The 25,767-nt window shown below is 38.0% G+C and overlaps 2 protein-coding genes and 1 non-coding gene across 3 annotated transcripts; 2 read left to right on the top strand and 1 right to left on the bottom strand.

Annotated features, from left to right (window-relative positions):
- Positions 1-6,938: 6,938 nt before the first annotated feature.
- On the top strand, positions 6,939-7,970 carry LOC148742111 (uncharacterized). Its single transcript, XM_088761515.1, has one exon. The coding sequence runs from the start codon at positions 6,939-6,941 to the stop codon at positions 7,968-7,970; it is 1,032 nt and encodes a 343-aa protein (XP_088617641.1).
- A 3,583-nt stretch (positions 7,971-11,553) lies between these two features.
- Positions 11,554-12,897, top strand: LOC148742110 (uncharacterized). Its single transcript, XM_088751440.1, has 2 exons — positions 11,554-12,221; positions 12,313-12,897. The coding sequence occupies exons 1-2, from the start codon at positions 11,558-11,560 to the stop codon at positions 12,723-12,725; spliced, it is 1,077 nt and encodes a 358-aa protein (XP_088607566.1). The 5' UTR covers positions 11,554-11,557; the 3' UTR covers positions 12,726-12,897.
- Positions 12,898-12,977: 80 nt separating this feature from the next.
- Positions 12,978-14,141, bottom strand: LOC111319369 (uncharacterized). The gene has a single exon (XR_015997715.1). It is a non-coding gene; the product is annotated as an uncharacterized LOC111319369 (transcript).
- Between the last annotated feature and the right edge of the window lie 11,626 nt (positions 14,142-25,767).

Here is a 25,767-nt window from a genome sequence, read left to right as displayed (position 1 = left end):
TGACCATTATAATATCCTCGACCGAAGAGCCAGCAAACACCATGAGTATCCACAGAGTTAGAAATGTTGGTGAACTTGTCATACTCCTTCATCCATTTTTAATAAAAAATATTACAAAAAGGTGGTGATCATCCAGTTGAAACCTCGTAGAAAAGCGTCAAAAACTCTACAAATGGCGCTGAACACGACAAAGTTATTCCACTTGCGCACGCGCGGACAAATGCCTCTGTTAAACAACGCCAGTTTCGAATAGCCCTTGTCGAAGTTGAGTACGCCACCCAAACGATCCAGCGGTATTTCTGTGAGCAAACATCAAAGGGAGGCTATTGGGTCAACATTGATCAGACTTGGTTGCAATTGTATGTGGCCACCATGGTCTATAAATCTATACATGGTCTTGCGCCCGACTGTCTTGGTTATCTTTTCACTAAATATGATCCTCCTTATAATCTCAGGGACTCTGAAAACAAACTAGCTGTTCCATTGCTCCGCACCAATTTCCTGAAAAAAAGCTTTAGCTATAATGGTGCGGTTATCTGGAATAGTTTGTCCCCTGAATTGCGGTAAGCAAAATCACTTCAATCTTTTCGAAATGGTTGTCGCGATTTCTTCGTCTGAATCGACAAAACGCACACGGCATCTATGTAAAGCAGAATTTCTTTATTTTTTCTATTTCAGTTTTAAATTTTAGATCATGTTTATATAGATTAAAGTAGATTGTAATTCTAATAATAGATTGTAAAGATATCATTAATTATCTGATAGATTTACCGTGTCTAAATAAAAATAAAGTTCAAGTTCATGTATGAGAAAGTGATAAAAAAGCTCTGCTCTCTGCCAAGAGTCTTCTAGAAGCAACCTTCTTTTCCGCCGGGGAGAAAGCACAGTTACTTAGTGGTAATTGCCCACAGAATCTTAACAAAGAAAGACTAAAAGAGTGGTTGTCATTCCGAAAAGGGACGGCGAAAGATGGTAGCGCGCGGTCCGAACCTACGAAGGCTGAGTGATCTCAAAGGTATTTATAAGATTGCATTAGTTTTTGCCCCTATATCGACTTGTTTTACTTGCCGCAGGGTCATCAGATATATCAAAAATAGTTGTGAGGATAATTTTACGGAGAAGTGGCAACACTTGGCAGCAAGTAAACCAGTGGACCAAACGGCGACCGTCAATTGTGATTGAATGAAGGGACATCGTCCTTCGCATCAACCAGTGAAACCCACTGTGCAGATTCACGGAAGTCAAGTCGATACAGAGCTTATGCTTCGAAATTCCCTTTAAGCAATGCAAATAATTAGAAGTGACAAAAACTAATGCAATCTTATAAATACCTTTGAGATAACTCAGCCTTCGTAGCCTCGGACCGCGCGCTACCATCTTTCGCCGTCCCTTTCAGAATGACAACCACTCTTTTAGTCTTTCTTTGGTAAGATTCTGTGGGCAATTACCGCTAAGTAACTGTACTTTCTTCTCAGTGGAAAAGGAGGCTGCTTCTGGAAGACTTTTGGCAGAGTGCATAGCTTTTTTATCACTTTCTTATGCAATTACAACCAAGTCTGATTGATGTTGACTCAATAACCTCGCTTTCACGTTTGCTCACAGAAATACCGCTGGATCGTTTGGGTGGCGTACTCAACTTCGATAAGAGCTATTACAGTCTCAATTTTATGGTAATTTGCCTTGCCGATATTTCTTCTTTATTTCCAAAAAGAGTACCAGTACTGTTATATTGAGATATTTGTTACTTACAATTAAAAAGAAGTTTCGCACATTAATTATTATCCTTTGTCTTTAATAGCATCACCACCAGGTAACTCCTATTTTAGATAAAATGATAGATTATTTAGAGGTGTTTTAAACAGAAAGGCCATTTACTGTAAAACACAAAGGCGGGCTATAAATAGGTTGGCTCCGCCCATTAATTTCAGCCCAAATGAAAGAATCATCCAACATGGTGAGTAACGGTCTGACCGTAAGTGAAACGGTGTGCATGGAAGACGCAGTAAAAGTATTATTTTGCATCAAAAATCAGAAGATATTGAGTCTTGTTGTTCTTGTTGACTCTCATCTCCATAATTTAGCTTATTTTGACTCTAATTTCCATAATTTAGCTTATTTTGATTTTATTATGGTTGAATTTTTCTGCGTTTGGGTGATACGACTTCTCCTTCGCATTATTGAAGAAAGAGGAGGAACATTTCTTTGTCTTTCTTTTTTATTTTTATGGTCGTCTATATCCAGTATTGAGAAACAGACATGATATTACACTGTGGTAATATTTACGCGATGGCGAAGCGAATCATGTCAAATTTCAAATTTACTGCCACTAATGAAAACGATTTCCACTGGAGAACGGAAATACAAACCTTGACAAATTCTTCCATTGAGATGAAAAGGTAAAAAGTTTTTAATAAATCTGTCTGCGGTTCGCTGCTTTGGATTGGCTGCAGCTCAACCTGATTTGACTATTGAGTTATGTATGGTGCGACGGTTGATTGACAAATGATCGAGAGGTACCTAAGGCATCTCTCCTTTTATAGCGTGCCTTCGTGTTTCAAGTTTACCATTAAAGAAGACACAGGCTAATTAACATTGTCACTGTGAATGCTCACAGCAAGTTGTAGCGATGGATTATACAGTTAACTGAGCATATTACATTTTGAAGTTGCAACTTTGTACAAATATTTTAAGGCTTACCATTGTTTCACTTGTTGTCTGATCAGGGGGGTCAGAAATTTTCGAACGGAAAGGATCGCAGTGGGTCAAATGAGGGATGAACTCTGACGACTCAAGAATTTCGGCTGACGACTGTCATAGATATTCTTGAACTCTTGGCCACTGGACTAAAAAACTGACAGGCTGTGCTAACCCAATCTATGCCGGTAGCTGTAGTTACGGCGGCTCAATAATCTTCTTGAGAAATTCCTATGGAAAAAAAAAATAAGTCGTTATGGAGCGATTTATTAGAGCAAAAGGTCAAAGGGCTTTTACAAACTGAATGAAAATGAAGTCTGAAAGATAACTTAGCGGTGTTACAGGTTCTGTGGTTCCATTGTAAGCAAATGTCACATTAAATTGCTTGTTGTCGCGATGTAACCGGTCTTGAACACGTGATGCAATCGTCGGACATTCTTGAAATTAAGCTTTTGCAGTCGGATATTTAAGGTATGGTGATCAATGATCGGATGCGTTCTGTATGGAAGTTTGAGTTTTATACAGTTTGATCTGTATAGCCAGACTAGGTTTCTCTTGTTCTACTTTTAAAATTTGGTTGATTTTTTTATTAAAAAAAATAAACAGCATGGTAAATAAATGCTGCCCTCGGGCGAAAAGTAGTAGGCAGTTTGCATATGGTCATTTTATTAAACTGACTCCTAAAAACGGCATCCCATGCATTGATTTGCAATATATTCTCAGGTCTCTTCCTCTTAAACCTTTCACTGATCATTCTTCTTACGAACGTCTAGAAGCTACCGATCGGTCACCAATCTAAGAGTTATAAATGGAACAAAGTTTTTTTATTAAGCTGTTCCTTGATTGCCGAACTAAATGTTACTAGCTTTCAAACGTGTTATCTTTTTACGGCAACATGGTTAACGCTGAGTTTGGGAGTATACAATGCAGATATCGTTTGTGGCTTGTGGTTAAAACAGTGAATTAACAGAGGCAGCGAACTGAGTATGTTGGTAGCAAACTAGACTAGTAGCGAAACCGGCGTAAACCGAAACAAAGGTGTCTTTCGAGATGCGAAAACTCCAGTTGACAGTGTGAAATGCCGCCATGCATATTTAACGAAAACTGTGCCAAGTTATGAATACACGATTACCAACTGTGATGTAATTAATAGCGCTGAATGTGTAAGTCGCGTACATAAGTTTTGTAAATGCTAGCAAAAGGATAGTCGTTCTCAACTACATTTGCAAAAGTCAGGTTGCAGAATAAGAGATCGATAGCCATCCAGGCTATCTTTGTTTTTCTCGAGGACAAGAGGAATCCGGCAATTCGAAAATGATACAATCACCAGAGCTGGAAGTCCGGGAAACTTTTCTGACCAAAAATTAGCACTAAGAATCTTTAAAATATGTTCATATAGTCAGTGTTAGGTGAACGGTGAACGGTGAATAAAATGTGTCTAAGTAATACTTTCGCACTTTAAAAGAACCAGAAGACTTGGCCAAAAGGAACCAGGTCTTTCCGGCTGCCGATGATTAATTCCTGAAATCCGAAACCGATACAGACAGCACTGTTAATCCAGAAAAACTCCCTAACAAAAATGAATGCAAAGGATCCCTAAAACATGGTCGTATATATATATATATATAAACAGAATAAAAAGGTAAAACAAACGATGAGCTCCCAGAAGAAGGATCCAAGGAGGATACAGTGCTTTAATGAAAATATTAAGTAAGTGTAAAACGATGAAACATGAAGCAAACTTCCAACTGTTCCAGCTTTAATGTGGCGACGTTTCAGCCTTCCGCCTTCTTCAGGTGGAAAGTATTTAAAGGACTTTTAGTTTTTAGTTTTTATGTAAATACGTTCCACCTGAAGAAGGCCGAAGGCCGAAACGTCGCCACATTAAAGCTGGAAGAGTTAGAAGTTTGCTTCATGTTTCATCGTTTTACACTTACTATATATATATATATACCCCAATCCCAAGTTATATATATATATATATAGTATATATATAGTAGTGTGGCACACGAGGACGAACAACTTCGAGCGAAGGAAGACATATACTCAATAAAAAGTCTAAAACGTTTAATAAAAAACGTTTCGGTCCGAGACCTTCATCAGTATATACATATATAGGAAAAATATTGTAGTACACGAGGACGGACAACTTCAAGCTAAGAAAGACATGTACTCAAATAAAAGGTCTAAGAAAGTTTAATAAAATACGTTTCGGTCCGAGACCTTCATCAGTTGTAATACAATGACTTACAAATTCCTTGAATAGATTCATATAGGGCGTGATGACACATATAAACAAACACAGTAATTACTACGCGAAAGATTATCACAATAAAAAGAAATGGAAAAATTGTCGAATCCACTGAAAATGTTAAGGAACCAGCGTTGACTTGAAAGGCGAGAGTTGTACTAAAATTCCCAATCAACGATGAGACTGGGACCTTTGATGCCCGCCCAATTTGAAAAAATTCTCCGCACTAATTATAGTTTATTCTTTTTTTCGGGTGAAATTCCTGGCGCTTATTCAAGCTATTTATAGCCCGCCTTTGTGTTTTACAGTAAATGACCTACTCAAAGCCAACTGATAGTCACCTGTATCTCCCACCATCAAGTGCTCATCCTAAACACGTTTTCAAAGCTATTCCCCACAGTGTGGCGACGAGGTTACAAAGAAATTGCTCCGAACAATCTTTTCTTGTCCAGAGAATAACCGAATACAAGGGTTAACTGGTTACCCAGGGTTACCCTTCCAAATTAGTGGATGACCAGTTTCGTAAGGCCTCTACCATACCTAGAAGTGATCTACTCAGGACTCGTGCCAGATCTAAGAGGAAATTATTCCCATTTGTGACCACATTTAATCCAAATTTACCTGATGTAAGTCGCATCATTAAAAAACATCTGGGTATTTTGGAATCCAATCCTAAGTTAAAAGAGCTTTTTCCTTCAAATTCCATCATAGCATCCTTTCGCAGATCTAAAAACCTTAAAGAATTGTTGGCGCCATCCCGTTACGGCCCTAACATTGAAAGCGAAGGGGTTGCTGAGGTCAAGGGATGTTTTAAATGTAATAGAACAAGGTGCGATCTTTGTCGCAACTTCTTGGTTGAATCTAATTCCTTTTTAAGTTTTCCAACAGGCAAGAGTTACAAGATACGATCGAAACTTTCTTGTGATTCTAAGAACATAATTTATTTGGCTTCGTGCAAGAAATGTCGCCTACAACAAATGACTTTAGAGTTAGATTTCCCAACCACAAGTCTGCTATGGTCACTAAGAAAAAGACCTGTGAAGTAGCGGTACATTTTAACAAAACACCACATGATTTAAGCGATTTCTCATTCCAATGCATTGATCAAGTGCAGGCGACAGTAAACAATTCAGGTAACATCGAGAAACTTCTAATTACCAAAGAAGCATATTGGAGCGCAGAGTTGTTCTCTCTGGCACCCTTCGGCTTGAATAAGCGCCAGGAATTTCACTTCAAAAAAAGAATAAACTATAATTAATGCGGAGAATTTTTTCAAATTGGGCGGGCATCAAAGGTCCCAGTCTCAGCGTTGATTGGGGATTTTAGTACAATTCTCGCCTTTCAAGTCAACGCTGGTTCCTTAACATTTTCAGTGGATTCGACAATTTTTCCATTTCTTTTTATTGTGATAATCTTTCGCGTAGTAATTACTGTGTTTGTTTATATGTGTCATCATGCCCTATATGAATCTATTCAAGGAATTTGTAAGTCATTGTATTACAACTGATGAAGGTCTCGGACCGAAACGTATTTTATTAAACTTTCTTAGACCTTTTATTTGAGTACATGTCTTTCTTAGCTCGAAGTTGTCCGTCCTCGTGTACTACAATATTTTTCCTACTGTTTATCGAGGTTTGGACTGTGAATCCCTTTGGATCCTTCTGACGCGGCGTCACTGTTGGCTCAAGGCCTTTTAACTTGTTATTATATATATATGTATATATAGATAGATATATATATAAATATAGATAGATAGATATATAAATATATATAGACAGTATGAGGTGAGCTATGAACGAAATGTGTCTAAATGACATTTCCGTACTTCAAAAGAACCAGTAGACGAAGTCTTGTTGGCTGCCGATGATTACTTCTTATAACTGACTACCTAGTGTCGCGTCATGCCATATCGGGGATTCCCCATATGAACTGTAATTAATGAAGGTGATTCTAGAAATTTGTTCACTTCCAAGATTGCTCGTAATCGGTGAACATGGATGATGCTGCTGCTGCTGCTGTACAGAAAATGCGGAATGAACTTCCTGAGGAGGAGCGAGATGGAAACATGGGTAAAATCCTCGGCTACATTGCTGATCTCTGTCAGAGTGGACGGTCTTTTCAACAAGCACTTACAAATGTCGGGGACATATCCACTTTGGGAGAGCACATTGAGACCATCAAAGATATGCTTGAAAATATAACAGAAGATGGTAAAGAGGCCATCCTCAGAGCTGTTGACTATCAAAAGAGAAATGCTTCAGAGGCCATGTTAGAGCATTGCAGGAATCAGTTTGGTTTCTCGTTGCCAGAACTGCGGGAGCGCATTGCAGAGAACAAAATCACCGATCACCAAAAGACCAAAGATGCTATTCTAAATGCAATGAAAGATTTCCAGAAGAAAGAGAGCAACAAGGCAATCACAGATATGGTGTATAGATCAGGCCCCATTGCAGTATTTCAATTTGTGAGGCTTTACATGTCTTGGAAGACCATCTCCAGCGCATCAAATCTCATTGAAAGCAACCCTCATAGCTTCAGTATGATATCCGGCAGTCTCCAAAAAATGGAACAGCGGGTCATAGAACTTGTGGAAATTTGCGAAAGAGATCCAAAAAATCCCAAAATTCTCAAGAAAATTGTTGTCATCAACTCACATTTCACCTCAATTTCTTCCCAAATCAACAGTCTCCATATCAAGATTGATGGCCAAATACAGCGTGTTAATCTCATGGCTGATTACGCCACAGTTGATGGAGTTGTCAATCTTGCAACAAGCATGACACAAGGTTTCCAACTTTTACAGCTGTGGGACAAACTGAATTCCTTTACTAAAGGCTTTGGAGTAGTAAGTGTTGCTGTCTTTATGGGCTTCACAGCGGCCAATGCTGGAACATATGTTTTGTCACAACAGACTTTGGAAACACTGCGGAGGGATATGAAGGAGGCGGTCGATTTGCAAAACGCACTTCAAGACCTGTTTGAGCAGGCTGAGCAAGCCTCCAACAAAGTGGTGGAGGATAACTAAAATTTTCATTTATAGCTACTGACAATATCTAAGAACGGTTCTCGATTTCAGGCCTACAGTATGTACTAGTCTAGAATTTACATGAAATCAAACCTGCTTGACCTGAACATGCAATGTCCAAATATTTTCAGTACTGGTAAATTGTAGCAGAGATATGAATGATTCCAAAGTTTCTTTGTCAAGTAACAGCAGAGATTCTGCTCCAGGGTAACCATTCTCCCCCCCCCTTCCATAACAGAGCTTCCTAGAGGTGGTTCTTGGGGAGAGGCTTGGAGAGCCCAGTCCCCCCTTTTATTTTGGGTAAAATATAAACACACAAACAACTCCCCCCCAGCTCAAGGTCTGTATCTGCCACTTTTTCTCCCTACCCAAACTAATAAGGCAAGCAAGGAAAGTTTACATATACATTCTGTCTCAGTTGTTAAGGTCGAATGTGCCAACTTAGTTACACAACTTGCATCAGTTACATAATTATGCAAGTTTATTTGACAGAAGTAATAACTCAAGGAGAATGTTTTAAGCCTTCTTCCCTTTTTTGTTGTTTTTTTAGACCACTAATAATTGCAAAACTAATAATGGCAGAAAATCCCAAAGAATGAAGGGCGTGGTTAAGTAACTTGAGGGATGATGTCCTATGTTGTGTACGGGTGTTGCCTTTTGTCAAGAAATAGCTTTAATTAGCACAGACTTCAAAACAACATTGCAAGGCTTGGAATAAAAGCATCACTTTTTTTGTGCAGATAACTTTTTCACCTCGCATAAATTGTAACTGCCCTTTGGTATTTTCAAGCTCACTATGCAGTCTCTCAACAGATCCCTCCTTCATCCTTAGCCACCCAGGAGAGAGCTCTTCTGTCTTTTCGTGCCGAGAGTGGATTTCATATTGCTCACAAAATTGCCACATGCTGGATAGGAAAGAAAGTGAAACAATAAAATAGTTTAAACGTTTATTGGTAGTACAGGTATGAGAAGGATGGAAAGAAAGGAGCCAGGATATAACTTGTTGAGTATAAGAGACTTGTATCATGGATTTGACAAGCCATGCAACATTTAAGTTATCCCATTGCATAAACAGGGTTCGTACGGGTCATGGAAAACCTGGAAAGTCATGGAATTTCAAAATTTCATTTTCCAGGCCTGGAAAGTCATGAAATTTAGGTGTGGGTCATGGAAAGTCATGGAAAGTCATGGAAAATCAATATGCTCTCTATGAGTGAAAGGCAATAAGGCCCAAAGTTGAAAAGTTAACTGACAAGTCCAAATATCAGATTTAATTTCATTCAAAATAAACAGAAGCGCGCATTGCGAGAATGTGTGCAAACGTTCTTTCACACTGCATTCTTGCCTAAAATTTATGCAAATTTTCAGGTATTTCGAGTGAACCAATCAGTTAGCATGAATATCATTAGTTATTGCTTACCTTAGGTCATGGAATCTTTCCAAAGGTCATGAAAAAAGTCATGGAATTTTAACAGGTCAAAAGTGTACGAACCCCGATAAACTGTTCATAGCAAAATGCTAGGAACTTGTTGTGAGTGATTCTGACTACTGGTTATAATGTAGTGACCGTAATGATGACATTTCTCTCTCCAAAGTCTAACCACACTGAATATTTTTCCTCTACAAGACTTGAGTTTTCTGGAACAAAAGCAAATTATCGTAAAATTTAAACATCAAGGCTTGCCATTGATAAGATAAACCTAGTATTCAAGAGGGGCAACTATCCAAAATGATTTTCAAAACAATAAAGTACATTCCGAAATAAAATTTAACATAGTCAGAAATAAGTGCCAAATGCAAACCACCAAAAATAGTCAGCTGATTAACTAGGATATACCTTTTACATTCTTCTCTGCATTTTGTCGAGCCTTAAGAAATGTGTTTTGTATTAAATGCTTCATTGCAGATACAAGAGTGAAGTACTTTGCCTTGTAAGAGCTCTCACCAACTGACTAAAATTTACAAATAAAAGAACAAGGAATGAAACTACTGTTGGCTGATTTTTTAATGCTTAATCGAGAAAAAAACACACCAAAGTATAACCCACAATAAACAAGATATCTCTGAGGCACAATAATCAGGAAATCCCATCCAACTTTCCCTTTGAAATTCTCAAAAATATCTTGTCCCTTCATTGCAAGGTCAGGGTGAGACGAAAACGAAAAGATAAGGTTGCCCTTCGGGCAAGCTGTTACTTGAGATTACTAGCCCGAAGGTCCGAGGAGCTAGCCCGAAATTAAATTCCAAGCATAGATATAAACTAATACTTCGTATATTTTGATTCTTACAATTGTTTCGCTTTGTAAGTCCAGAAATTTTTTATAAATTGCAAATGACTGCTTCAGAGTAAAATTTCATTCAAACATGGGCGAAATAATAAAGGAAAAATAACCTCTGCACTCGGATGGGTTCGTTCCTTCGATGTTTACATTTTACCTGGTCGACAACACAGTTATTTTTGTGAATGTCATGAACGTTGCAATCAGTCAATTAAACTACCACTATAATCTGAAGTCTGTCGACATTCAACTGGGTATAAATTCTCTTCAAAGCTCGTCAAGCTGACAAACTCTTCCAGACCTGGCACCGTTAGCATCCAATTCCGAGAAAATCCACTGAACTGTGACTTGGCTGGAATTTTTTAAATTAAAATTAAAATTAGACTGATTAGCTGTGGTTACGCTAGACCTTTTTCCCACGGGAAAGTGAGACTTTACCCACGGGAAGTCTGTGTTTTGTGTGTGACCTCTATTCCCACAGTGAAACTGCCCATGGGAAATCGCTATGGATACATAAAAAAGAACAAAAGAATTACCCATGACGTTTCCCGAACCAAGTCGTAGGGTTTAGCAGTGGTTTATCTAACCACAAGAGTAGTTCAACCAGTCGGATGGAAGAAAGTAGTAAATCCGGAAACCGCAGCACATGCTGGGCATTTTTGTGGTGTGATGCTGAAATCGCGGCAAATATCTTCGCAAGTACCAAATTCAAGACAAGCGGCATCAAACATGGCCAACTTTCGAGGTTCACATTAAGTATATATTACTCGTCTTTGCTATGGATACTCCAATAAAAACCATAAGTTTCGCGGTTTGTGATCTCCATGATGACTTAATTTCCCGCCAAACACTGCTAGGTCAAAAGTTGACCTCGGGTAATTATTTGCGATGTAACCGGAGGATTAAACCTGACCGGAAACCCAAACCCATCCCAACCCAAGGTTATTAACCACTGGGTTACCTCGGGAAGAAGGTGAGTGTAACCACAGCTATTGTCTCGCACTGCAAGCTGTCAGTCGGCAAATATTGTCATTTCAAAAAATATATTTCGGCCGCTTATGTAAACAGAAAAAGTCATGACGTTATTTGCGGACGCAACTAAAATTCGGCGCAAGACGTTGTCATGCTACGATAGTAGGGAACTTAAGCACCGGTCGTTTTTGAGGCAACGGCAACTTTAGCGACCGAAAGAGCCTGGGAAGAGAACAACGTCGTTCCCGCCAAAATATAAACGTTAAGCAGCTAGACGAGGTTTGCGGCGGCGACGTGGGTAGCAAACTCTGTTCGCTTTTAAGACTGTGTGAGAGCATGTCATCCTTCAGTGAGATGAGAAATCTGCTTCTTTTTTTGTACGATAGTAAAATCATCAGTGACGAAGAATTTTTGACCTTGTACGAAAGTCACAGTTCCAAGAATCCAGAATTCCCTTACAGCTCATACCCTGAGTTTGATTTCGACCAGATGGATGAATCAGAGTGTTTAGCGGAGTTCAGAGTGCGAAAACAGGACATAACGTTATTGGCAAATGTCCTTCAATTACCAGACACTATCCGCTGTCTACAAAGAACAACGTGTCACCGAATTGAAGGGCTTTGTATGCTTCTGAAGCGCTTCTCGTATCCATGTCGCTATTCAGACATGATTCATCGTTTCGCAAGACCAGTTCCTGAGATAAGTATGATTACCAATACAATGATGGATCATAATTTTTTGAGCCATGGTCATCGTATTTCACAATGGAATTTTGATATATTGAGTCCGCCAATGCTACAGGAGTATGCAGATGTTATTCATGCAAAAGGTGCACCTCTCAGCAACTGCTTTGGGTTTATTGATGGAACAGTCAGACCAATTTCTCGCCCAGGCCAACACCAAAGAATAGTGTACAATGGCCATAAACGTGTACATTCCCTCAAGTTTCAGTCCGTCGCTCTACCAAATGGACTCATTGGAAATATGTATGGGCCTGTCGGTAAGTTATGTTCACTGGGATGCCATGAATATAAGCTGCCACATAAGGTTTCTTTAATTTATTAATTTTATTTATCCCTTTTTGTATGCAGAGGGGAGAAAACATGATGCAAGCATGTTGGTAGATTCCAATCTTCTCCAGGAATTGGAAAGGAATGCATTTTCCCCAACTGGCCAACCCATGAGTGTTTATGGTGATCCCGCCTATCCGCTGCGAATACACCTACAGGCCCCATTTCGCCATGGTGTCCTAACACCGATGATGGAACAATTCAATTTTGACATGAGTTCTGTTAGAGTAACAGTGGAGTGGCTCTTTGGTGACATCATCAACGACTTCAAGTTTTTGGATTTTAAGAAAAACCTGAAAATTGGAATGAGTAGTGTGGGAAAAATGTATCTTGTATGTGCACTTCTTAATAATGCTGTTACCTGCCTATATGGAAACAAAACCTCAGAGTTTTTTGGTCTAGACCCTCCTTCATTGCAGTATTATTTTAGATAAATTCTCTCAAATAAACCGAGCAGAAATGAAGGCCATTTTAATTAAACACAAATTCATTAAGTACTTGAATTCTTCTTGGTGGTCAACAATGCAGAAGTGATCAAACTTGTAACAATAATAATGAATGAACTTGGTTTTTTTTTCGAATTCACAAAACGCAAGTAAATAATAAGACATCAATTTCAACAAATACCTGTCTTTTTTCTGAAACAAATAAACACTGATTTTACATGTTCATACTTAGGGAAAATATCATTCCTTCTTCTCAAGAAGCTTTTCAATAACCGACAGAATGGCTTGATTTGTTTGTTGTTGTTACTGTAAGACAGTCACCATCACTCGCTGATTCTGCTCTTGCTCTAGTCTTCTTAGATCCAGCTCTTGTTGTCGTAATTCTCGCTCAGTCTTGACTTTCTCTTGCATGAATTCAACTAGTGGTTCGGTGCGAGCACTTCTCCGTTGGCGCTTCGGTTTCTCCACGCATTCGTCGCCATTCTCTGTTGACTTTCGCTTTTCCGTTTCGCTGTATCGCTCTAAAGCTTTCTGCCTTATGTCCTCTGCCTTGCTTTTATCTTCTTTTTGCTTTCTTGGCTGAGCATCACCAACTTTGTTTAAGCTTTCTTCTTTCCCGACGAGTTCTTCTAGCAAAACATCTATTTCAGACATATCGTCCACGGATATTCCACTTGCAGTTTCTTCTTGATGCATCTTAGCCTTATACTTCTTCAGGAGAAGAACCCATCGGTCTCTTACTGCCCTCTTATCTTTGAGATGAAAACAGAGTGTCTTCACTTGATTTAACTTTTCTGTGATCGATTCCCACCTTTCTCCCCTGGCAACACTTCCTTTTTTGAATGAAAACAAATCGCTCGCCAGGATTTCTCGAAGCAAAATAACATCCTGATCTTCAGTCCACTCCATAGCTCTAAAAGCAAAATACGAAAATTCATCTATTTGACCGATGGTCGAGGAAAAATGTAAACTTGTTAAGATAAACATAAAAATATTTTCCGTTGAAATGTCTTCGAAAGACTCAATAGTTAAGCTTACTTTGCCTTTCCATCGGAGGCGGGCGCCGACATCTTTTGCTCAAAGCTACGAGAAATGAAAATGTCCGTGTGTTTATCTATATTTGAGTATACAGTTTGAACAACATGAAAGAAAATAATTCTAAAAAGGTAACAAGAGCAAAATAAAATGTTACAACAAGTTTGAGACAAGCTAGTGAGGGAAAAATACTCACGTTCTGGATACAACGCCAAAATGAAGGTTCTCACGTTCGCGCGAAACGAAGGCGACTTGACAGACAACTCCAGAACGCCTACCGGAACAAAAAGTCACTTCCGGTCACCGTCGCCGTCGCAAAATAGCCTGGTGCTTAAGTTCTCTAGTTAGCAAGAGGACGGGAACGTCATTTCAGAACGGGAGCACATAAACAATAAAATAACAAAAAAACATCGGAATTCTATTTAAGCTTAGACATTATTTACCTGTGAGCATTCTCAAACAACTGTACTATTCTCTTATATATCCATATCTAACGCATGGATTGATGTGCTGGGGAACTGCATACCAAACCAGCTTAAATAAAATCAAAATAAGTCAAAACAACGGTATCCGCAGCATCTTCTTTGCTAGCAAAAGAGAAAGTTCTACACCATATTTCACACTATTAGAAATCTTAAGAGTAGAGAATATTTTTAAATTAAAAATTGGCTCTCTTGTGCATAAAATTCAATATCAAAAAAAGAATATACCTCCAGTCCTCTATGATCTAGCCCAACCGGCTTCAGCTGTCCATAATTACTCTACTAGGTATGCCACTAATCAAAACTGGTACAGACCATTCTCTAGAACCAAATATGCTGTAGCAAGATTTAGTGTGGTGGCATCACAGATCTGGCAAACGATACCTATTAAAATAAAGTGTCTCCCTGCCAAAAGCTTTAAAAAAGAATATAAACTCTTCCTGCTTGGCAGGCAGACATCTTGAACAACTTTAACCTATCATAGAGCTCTATTTTAATATTTTAACTATTTAGTTTATGTGCTATCTCCTTAAGTGTATTTAACTTTTACCCATCTGTAACTGCTCTGTGGTAGTGGCCAACTCGAAAGCTTGGCTCCTTTGGCTACGACACACTCTTTCCACTGCTTTGTGTAGATTCATGTATAGTTAGAACTCTCTTCTTTTTTTTTTTTTCCTACTTTTTCTCTTTCTCGTTGTTGTATTTTTAGTAGAATAAGTGTGAATAAAAGAGTGAATGAATGAATGAATGAATGAGAGCGCGCGGAATAGTCTGGACACGACACCATTCGATTTCCGGTGTTAGCGTTGCCGTTCTCCCAAACAAGTTCAGGACATCACTTCGCTGGTTTTCCCGTCGCGATCAGAACGTCTGAGATTTCCGTCAATTGTGCACTTGTTGGCAATTTATCGTTGGCAAGTGATCCAAGATTTCAGGACTCTGTTTGCTTTTGAATGAGCAAGGCATTAGACAATAAAAGGGCTTTTCTTTAATACATTTCTTTAAGCCTATGTGAAAACTCTAAAAATGGGATGCCGTTGAATTTTATCGAAAATCGATTCATCAATAACCATGCTGCATGTTGAAGTTTGGAGCAGTCAATCAAATGAACTATCACGAAGCTTACATACCGTAAAATTTTTTATTTATTTGTAAACGTAGTCGTTTTTACCGATCATGAATGAATACTTTGTGGATTGAAGTCAGAGATTAACAATTTGAGAATTTTCTCGGGTTTGCACTTTTTTATGTCTTAAAGTTTTTTAATCAGCGCCGATAAAAACAAGAAAGTCGTGCTGACGCAACAAAAGAAAATGACGATCAATTTTATTTCGACACGACTTTCTAAATCAAATAATTTAATTCAGTCGTGAACAACTTCGTCGAAAAGAAACAAAACAAAAAACCGAAATTAAGTCTTACGCTAAGCCTAACGGTTTCACGAGTGACTTGCATTTATTCTTTCCGCGTTAAACAAGAACTCATCATAAACAACTTTGAGTATGATGCACGATCCTCGCAGTAGATAGCGCTATATCCTCGCAGTAAATAGCGCTATCTACTGCGAGGATCGTGCATCATACTCATCTAATAAAGCAGTTCAAAAATATATGAACTCCATATATTTATTCTATCTCATAAACAACTTTGTCGTTGGGTCGCTTGGTTTCTACATGGTTTCGCCATATTCCCGTTCAAAATGCTTTGCACCTCTAAGTATTCAATGTTCAAAAGAGATGTATTGTCATGAATGAATAGAAATATTCAGTGAACAAGGGTAAAAACGATGATGATTTCCAAATTATACTTTGTAAAATTGCGAAGAAAGATGAGCAGTGCTAAAATCTAATGGGACGAAACGAAAAGACAGCAACAAAAATCGCAAAAAAATATCTAATGGGCTCTAAAATTCGATACAGGAATCAACAGACATAAGTCTTACCTGGAATGGATCAATTATAGAGTTTAATCGCCCATGTGGTTCGTATATTATCAACATCTAACTTTCCGCAACTATAATTATCCTCTATTTGCGCTTGTTGCATCACTCTCAAAGAGGATAGTTTCGTTGTCCTTAAAGCTGTTTGTGAAAGCGAAAATTTGTGTTCGCGATCTTTGTAAAGCCGAGTTTAGGCTATTGAAGAACAGATATTGCGATGACGTCTTGAGGCAACGACATCACTTCTGAAAGACACCGCGGAAATACGTTTTTTAAGGCACGATACCGTATTTTATTGGTCAGCGGACACCTCAACGAAACCATAAAATGCCGTTAACTTTTAAAATGTTTTCGCCGTGAGTCAAATCGACAGCGTAAAAGGGCTTAACTTAGAAAGAATACTGTAAACTTAGCTTTGAAACTCCGTTCACCGTTTGGATAGTTCTCAAGCTCAATTACATAATTTGGCAAAGCCGAACTGAAGTTGCACACGATATGAACTTGTTGTTTTTCGCTGGCGGCTCCGTGGCAACTAAGTTTTGTTTATAGAAGAGCATAAGCACTAAGGCTAAAAATGAGACGGTTTTTGAATGGCTGAAGCGGTGATCCGAGGACGCTGCACCATCAGGTTTGTAAAGCAGTGGCTTGAACCGTATAAATCGGCATGTCAACGGCATTCCGGTCAGATTCGCCGAGAAGACAAAACATGCCCGTGTAGCACGGACACCCTATCCCCACTCGTTATTGCATGTATCATAGTTGGCCAAAAACCTATGACTGTAACATGTCTAGGACTGAAGCCCCCAAAATTACAAAAATTGGCTCAACTAGAGGAAGAATAAACCGAGGTATGTTTAAGTACAAAATGTCCATTGCAATGGTAAGAAATTAAGTTTTCACTAGGGATTGGATTAGGAACATTACTCAACAAGAGGACATTTAAGCTGTTAGACACTTAAATGGGGGGAGGGTGTTCAGAATGTTTTGTTTGCATTGCGTGACGGCTCACTACAAGTGTGACTTGGCGGCCTCGCCTTATTCAGATTAGTTTACCACGTGCAGAACGTTTCGGTGACGTACTTTGTGCTTCTTTTTTGTTGTTGTTGTCGCAAGAAGCGAGTGAAGTTGTTAGCATTAAAACCGGAATTTCAGAGACCTTGCGTGAGTTAAGTTTTCCACAGAGGAACTTCTTTTCTCTGCATAGTTTCCACAGTGGTCTTTTATATACCTTCCCTGGCCACACTAAACTTACGAGATATGGAAGAGGCTTACAAGTCAAAAATGACTTACTATGCCCCTGGAAGACACTCCTGTATTGATGTTGGCAAGCAGAGATTATAGGCAAGGGGTGAAATATATTGGGATTATGAAATAACTGGATTTCCCCTTTATTTGTACTGCAGTTGATATCTTTCCCTCTGATTTGTATCTTTCATCGTTCACAGAAAATGTAGAAGTTGTGGATGGCAAGGTGACTGTGTGCCGTGACGCAGTAAAAGGAAAATGCATGAGACCCAACTGCAAGTATTACCACCCTGAGGTTGGGTCCTCTGGTGTTGCCTCATCAACAAAGTCAACAAGATAGGACCAGCTGGATAGGTACCTCCAGTCCAAGGATGTTAGGATGGAGGTGAAATTTGGATGAGAGCCATTTTATTTTTGGTAACAGAAGAATATCTCTACTGGTTATTACCAAAAAATTCTTAAATTCAGAGGAGGTCCCCCAAAGTAACCTTTTGATTCACTTTTGAGCGCCTGCAATGCTAAGCATACATTGCACATAATTACATGACTTGGATTCCAGGTTTGCATACAATGCTGTGCCTGTAGAGATGCTAGAATAATAACTAAAATTGCTTAACAAAAACATGATAATGCTGAAAGCTTGCACTAGGTGCTAGGCCAAAAACAGTAGAGGGAGGGTAAAAATTGCATAATGTAAAGGTTGCCAGAGCTTGTGTTCGGCACCTTGGGTGTCAGATGTTTGTCATGTATGAAACAGTTAGAGTGGCCTCAGTGTGAGTAGCCAAGCTGCTACAATGAGCAATTATCATGGTAAAACGATTCTGAATGGTTTCATGACTTACAAAGGAAAAAAAACCTCTGGTTTCTAGGAAGCCTGGGTGGTAAGGGCACCTAAGTACATGGGTGAACAGCAAAGCTAGGTTACCTGTGCAGCTGGGGACCTTTATGGCTAAACAGCTAGCAAGGCCAGGCTACCTTAGCAGGCAGGGCTACCTGTGCCACTGGAATCCCAATAACAGAAGGCTATTGGTGTAGCTGTTCACTAATGGGCAAGTAGCCCAAATAATTGCCACATTTATGATCAGCAACCTGTAGCTTGAATATGACATTGAAAGTTGAAGAGAATAAGTTGTGCCATAATCTAGCCTAAAACATAAAATGCAAGTTGGTCAAGTATTACAGGTTGTGGTTGACTTAATTGTTCCTTGCCCAAATGCTCATGATGGTGCAAATGCAATTACCTCTGTGATTAGATGAGTTTTTGCAGGCATGCAGATGTTTGTTATTTCCTTATCAGTTTGAATTTGCAGAGGAAATAGAAAATATCTAGCTGTTAGCTATTAATGTGTGTTTGTTATTCAATTTGGTTTTTACTCTTCAAGGAAGACCTTCAGAAATCAAGGCAACTGGCACACAATTTCACATAGAGTTTGCTTATTATAGTAATTTGGTTATATCAACTAAGTTGATAATTTAAATTGGCCACCGTAGAGTTAAAAAGTAGATGTTTCGAGCATTATCCTTTTGTCAGAGCAATGATGAAGGGCTAACACTCGAAACATCAGCGTTTTAACTCTTTACTGTGGCCAATTTACGTTATCTGTGCTAAGTTGATACAACCAAGTTACCTTGTTACCCCTACTGATGCAGCACCACAGTTCTTTAGAAACTTACCCCCTTTATTCATTTGCTTATTATACTCAGTCACAAAAAGTTCACTCTGTGAGTTTTCAAATTTACAAGTGCAACTTTTTGTAATCATTTTCTTGATCAGAAGGGATAGAAATTTATCATTCTTTCCTTTAAATACTGATATTTTTCTGACCTTGACTTTTTTATTCCCTCAGTGCAAAATTAAAGATGACAGCTGCATTATTATTGATGCTTTTGCATGTAATGCAAATTGCACAAATTAGATCAAATTGCACTTCCATGTATTTTTTAAAATGATAATTAACGTTTTCATTTAAGAGTTATTATAGTTTTAGGACCATTCAAAATTGTATTTAAATGCTAAAATGGACAAAAAATACTCCAACGAAAGTATATAGACTGAATGAAAGACATCAGACAAATTTAAAGAGTACTTTTTTAATATAGAAAGAGGAACAGAAACTGGTTTTCTGATTTTTTTAAAATACAAAATGTTATTCTTTTGAATGGAAAGGTCTTTAAATACAAACAAAAGAGAGTTTTCCAGGAAGCTGCTTTAGAACTGAAAAGTTTGTGTCAATATATCATGAATCCACTCATTTGATAAAAGGTGCTCTTGAATGAACTTGACATCATTTCAGAACAGTCATTGCACTGGACAAGGGTTTAGAATTATCCTAAAGAGAATTATTTTGTAGATCTAAGTAGTTTAAAGTTATGGTGAAATTTTTCTTTCACCAAGGGAAAAAGGAAAGCATGTTCACGGTGTGGTAATACTGGAAAAATTCTTCAATTAATTTGAAGTGCCATCCTCTATGTACCAGGAGAAATTACTTTCTTTTAGCACAATTAAAGCTAAACTTAGGTACCTTTAAAACTCACTTCATTTTGAGCGTTAGGATTATTCTTTTACCAAACTGGAACCAGGAAGCAATGTTTCTGCAAATATCCTCAACTGTTTCCACCACCAATATGTGCAATGATCATATTCTTTGTAGTAAAAAAGTCCTTGTTCATTGTTCATTTTCATGTCAAGGCATAAAGAATTGGACAACAACTTGTTTTTATTACTAGCTGCATTCAAAGTTTGTACTAGCTATCGAACTCACTTCAGCTGGACTGTTTTTTCTGTCTTTTCATTTTTATCTTCTGTATAGTGATTATGTATACATAAGCATGCATGAAAGCCACTAAGAGAGAAATTAGTCTCTTTTACTTAACCCTTGACTCCCAGAATCCATCAGGGTCATAGCTAGCATGAGGCAAGACAAGGCAAATGCCTTGTCTTGATTTTGGCCTCTTTTTTTGGCACCAGTATCACTCAATAATAAAAAAAATGAACTCCTATATTTGCTCAAGATTGACTTGTCTGAAGAAAAATGCCACGGAAAATGCTTCAAAGAGCATTTGTGAGCCTCTAGATTTCAAAATTTTCTAGGGGGCATGCCAGACCCGAAACTTGCTTCGTCTTGTTTTGAAGTCTGGCTATGGCCCTTTCCATACATTATTCTGCCAACAGGTAATGAGAATACTCAAACTTATCAAGTATTTCATCCTTAGCTTCTTGCTGCCATACATTTCTTTGTAAACTTGTTATGGCAACATGGTGTTGATATATCACAGACACATTAGCACGCTTCAGCAGATACTGCTAAGTTTGTTAATTCACACAACATGTTTGCTGGATATTGTAGCACTTGATGGTGTTTGGAGAGGCTTCATGTTAATTTGGATCTTCATGGAAATTTGGATCTTAATCAAATGATACTTGCTTGATATTAAACCAATTAAATCCTCAGAAAGGAATTGAAAAGGAATTATGCATGACAGCCACTATAAGAGAGGAGATTTGACACACATTCAGATCTAATTTGAAAATGTTAACCATATAACTCCCAGAACTGATAAACATGCGACTTCTCTCTGCAATATCCATACGTTATCCAACAAATAGGTAATGAGAATACTAAAGCTTATTAGATAGCTGTTTAATCTTGATGCAACACCATGGAAATTCCTGTTTCTAATTTGCCAGGAATTGTGTATCAGCTAGAGGGGGGAATTATCAACCAGATCTTGGGAATTAAAGAGTTAAGTGGTGACACTTTTAGAATTGATAAAGGTGATTTAACAATTACTCGCCAAAGGCGAGGTGAATATCATCGAATATTTGACAATATTCACCGAACCTGAGACGAACAATTGTTTTAGTATAATTTCAGAGCTAAACAAAAGAGAAATTTCAAAAATCATAACATTTTAGTAACATTTATTATTATTCTATTTTAACATTTTATATAAACCGCGTGGAGCGGTTTATATAGCATCATATAAGGAACCGCTAGACCAATCAGATTTCTGGAAACTCTTTGCTCAGCTCTGAAATTATACTAAATTGCAAATATTCTTTAAGGCTAGTGTTAAGCCATTGAAAATGTTAAAGTAAAGGGGAATACGAAGAGAATTTATTTTTGTATCTGTGCTTATATAGAGTATAGCAGCAAAGCTTCTATGCGGTGCCTGATATTGCTGGCAATAGTTTAATGCTTTAATCCATTTTAATATTATAGAAAAATTCACTGCCTGACGAGTGAATTCCACGTTAAATTTCACGCGAAAAACCGATATCGCACGAATCGCGAAGCGATTCGTGCGATATCGATTTTTCAAGTGAAATTTAACGTGGAATTCACGAGTCAGGTAGTGAATTTTTCTTGAATCGCATAACAGAATAAAAATAAGAAAACAAGAAATTAAAACGGCAATGTTATTGTTTGTTTTTATTCCGTACGCGCGCCTTAAGAAAGCCATTTTAAAGTCAACTGTCAGAGCTGTCGTTGTTGAGGGAATGGAAAGCAAGGTAAGTCGCTCACGTTTGAACCCTCGACAATTTTAATTGTACCTCGTGAATTTTTCTTGCATCACATAGCTAAAGCCACCAAATCACTTGGCGAAACCAGATGTTTTGTATTTTTGTGCGCCACGCCAGTGCGCAGACGATGGAAACCCTTTCAAAGTCAGGTGTCAATATCTTGCGAATAGAGGGAACAAGATATTTTTAGAATAAAACCACTTTTATTTCAAACTCGTGGAGAAAGCGGTGCCTCACATTTTACAATCTTCAGTAAAAAAACTAAAAGTACACAATACGGAGTTATTTAAGACAGAGATTTGCCTGCTACCACTCTACTTGGCAGAATGTGGCGCCGACAATCAACAACTGAATGGTCAATTTCAAGCGTTCCGGTATCAAAGCAAGATCTACAAAAAACCGGTAAGTGCTTTACAGTTGTAAAAAAAAGTGTATTCAAAATATAATGATTAAGACTGGAATTTCTCGGTAAACTCTGGCGAAAAACAGTTCAGTTAAAAGTCACAATATTAACTGTTTTTCTTTCATCGCAGGGAGTCGCTCGTTGGTGTCAATGCTGGACTGAAAGTTTATGGAAATATTTACTGGAGAATTATTAAAAGTTACTCCTGTAAACATTCCGCCAACTGCTCCTGCCATCAGGTAACTAGAACGACTGGCATTGCTGTCAAGGTCACTAGTAGCTGCTGTGTTGCTTGGCGTGGCTGAGCTATTGAGAACAATCTCCCGTAAAGCATGACTTGAATAGCCGTTGGTAGTTGTCGTGCTTGGCGGGGGTTGAAACCGGCCAACTTATTCGACATTCGCCGCTGTTTTTCGAGAGGATTATGGCTGTAGCTGAATATGGATTCCGGATTGGGGTGGCCAGTGAGCTCTGATATCTCCACTGGGTCGAAATCATCACTGAGCGCTTGGATGACAGTTTTGTGACCACTCGAATTTGTGAATTTGCCGTCTAGTGTTTTTTGAAACCATGTTGTATCTAAAAGAGGCCAGTTCGTCGTCTGTATAGGCTACAATGGTTTGGATTTCGGGAAAAGATGCTTGACTTTTTTCGGCATCGATACCAGGTTTGGTTTTCTTTTGTAACGCTCGTTTGGTTTTCCTCGGCGAGAACTGTCGTTTGGCTTTCTTCCCTCGGCTCTGGCAATTTGATTTTTTTTTTCTATGCGTTTTCTCGTACTTTTGAGCGTGAGTGGTTTCCTCCAATTTTCTAAAAACTTCAATTTCAATTCAAAATTTGGAAGACATTCGTTTTCTATAAAGTTGTTCATATTTGTTCGTATTTTCGTAGCACTAGTTGTATTTACGTTAATTACGTTCGTAACAATAATTTTTGCTCGCGACTCACGTCAGCGATATCGCTTTATGCATTGGTGCGATTCCACGCTAAATACCCTCTCTTCCGGTTGACGTATTGACCAATCAGAGCGCGTGTTTACTTTAAGCTATGCGATTCTAAATATTACTAAACTATCACTGTATTATTATAATTGTTATTGTAAAGTGTGTTCATGATATTGAGGGTCCCAGAGGTGTAAAAGTACAGTGCATGCCAAAAATGTAAGAAGATTAAAGTAACATAATAAATTATTATATTTATTTAAAGTTCAAATTTTGTTCCACTCATTTTACAATTTGATAGTTTTATTGGTATAGAGTTGGTAAGGAAATATGATTTGGGCACAATAAATATATCAAGTAAGGTTAATGTGGTCCCACTTTAAAGGTTAAAAGGGAAAAATTTAAGATTAGAAGATGTAAATGAATTTTAGAAAGTTTAAAAAAGATGATTTCCTTATAATCTCATGGTTGAGAAACAACTGGCTTACTGGGAATCTGACACACCTTTAACTCTCTCCTTCATCAGAGGCTGGTCTATTGCATCCTCCAATCGTTGTAATCTCTGCAAACTCCCTTAATTTTTAGAAACCTCAATTTCCATTTGGAATTTGCCAGCCTTCATAAACTCTCCTGTCCCACATGCATGTTAATGTTAATAGAAAAAACTCCTGCTCATTGTCTTTTTTTGATGATTATTAGTTATCATGTAGTTCGAATCAACCTGAGAAGATTAATAATGGTTGTGTTAAAAGACTAAGCACTATTGGATCTTAATCAATAACAGCTAGATCAAGTGCAGGCTGTTATGTGGCTGCACAAGAACTGGTGAATTACAAGGGGTGGCAAAATGGTAACATCTGAGGCTTAAGAGAGGTTACAACCTTTGTTTTATAAACTGTAAAACCTAGACAGGGCAGTTTTGGTGGAAAAACGTCATTCTTTTATGGTCAATGAGTAAAAATTTCAGGAGATGTAAATTTTTTCAAGGTACCATTTGCTACCCCTTGTAAACTTGCTGGATTATTCTCAAGAGAAGCTGCATATGAGAAAAGAATAAGGGTGCTCTTTAATCTTAGCCCTTCAAGAAAATAATTATATTAAAGAGAATGATTATTGTTGAGTAAATGTCAGAGGTTTGTAAAATTATGATAATTTATTATTTCTTTTAAAAGGCAGCACTGGATTTTACAGACTTTAGTTCATCCTTATTTATATGTTAAGGTAATTATACATGCCCTGGCGGCTGTATGAGACTCATATTGTGTTTCTTGGGAGAAATAAAATCTTTTTCATCATCTTGAGATTCTGTGCAGGTCTATTTTGTACAGCATTGTATAAGATACATTTATAATCCTTGTTGCTACCCACCTCCTAGCTTGGTTATTGACTTATCCTTTCCTTCATTAGGAAAGTTATGGGAAAAGGGTGGTTGGGAGAAAGAAAAAAAACTGCGCACAGAGTTTATTGTGCAAAAAAAAAAACAGAACACACCTATGTGGATGAGTCTTACAGGTAATGTGACCTGTACATGCATGTGGGTGCTTTTTTCTGGTTTCTTTAGATTTGACTATAACATTTGCACCTCATGGATTGGACACTGGCCCATAACAGGAAACCTAGCATTTTTTAGCTCTCCCTGACAGTTAACTGATACTTATTTATACACTTGGGAGAAGAGAAGCACTATGGGACTAAGTGATTCACCCAAAAATATAACAGTGACCTGATCAGAGCTTAAACTCTTAACTTTTTTGTTCAGTTCTGTGTACAAACCACGGTGCCTTGGCATCAAAACGGAAGGATTCCAGCCTGTGTAGGGAGAAGTTGTGTGATGAGCCTTAGATCATCTGTGGACAAGGCTCTATGTCTAAAGGATAACCCTGAAAAAATTTTATTTATGGACTTTTCCACCCCATTTTGCAAGAAAGGTTTGCTAAATATTGTGAACCTTCAGATTTCCCTGCATTAATTTGCATCTTTTAACTGTCTGTGTTTATGGTTTATGAGGGTTATAATGACCTTATGGTATGAAAAAGTAGTGCTAGTGTGGGAAAATAAACAGAAAAACACATTTTCATGATGGTGTGTAGCTAGAACTAGGAGCAATTTGTTGTTAAACTTTTTGAACAGTGAATCAATTTGAGTGTAAAATTGTACAAACTGTGACTAGCAGTGATATTTTATAGTCTTTCAGCACCAACTATAAAATAATATAGCCGATGAAAATATAATTTTCCTTTATAACCAGCTATTCATTTGACAACATAAAATAACTACAAAATTGTAGTCCTCTACCTTGGGATTTCGACATTATTTACAATAATTTGTTGTTAGTAACAAACTTCAGTTAAAGATTAAAACATTTTGAGAACTATATCATTCTTTAATGTATTTAATTCTGTGCCCTCTCCACTTACTTTGGGCCTGTGATTTCAATTCACTTACTGAAACCTACTCTAC

Source organism: Stylophora pistillata, chromosome 1, assembly GCF_964205215.1.
Source record: "Stylophora pistillata chromosome 1, jaStyPist1.2, whole genome shotgun sequence".
NCBI lineage: Eukaryota > Metazoa > Cnidaria > Anthozoa > Scleractinia > Pocilloporidae > Stylophora > Stylophora pistillata.
The sequence above is the reverse complement of the archived record's forward strand: the minus strand, read 5'-3'. Positions and strand labels throughout refer to the sequence as shown.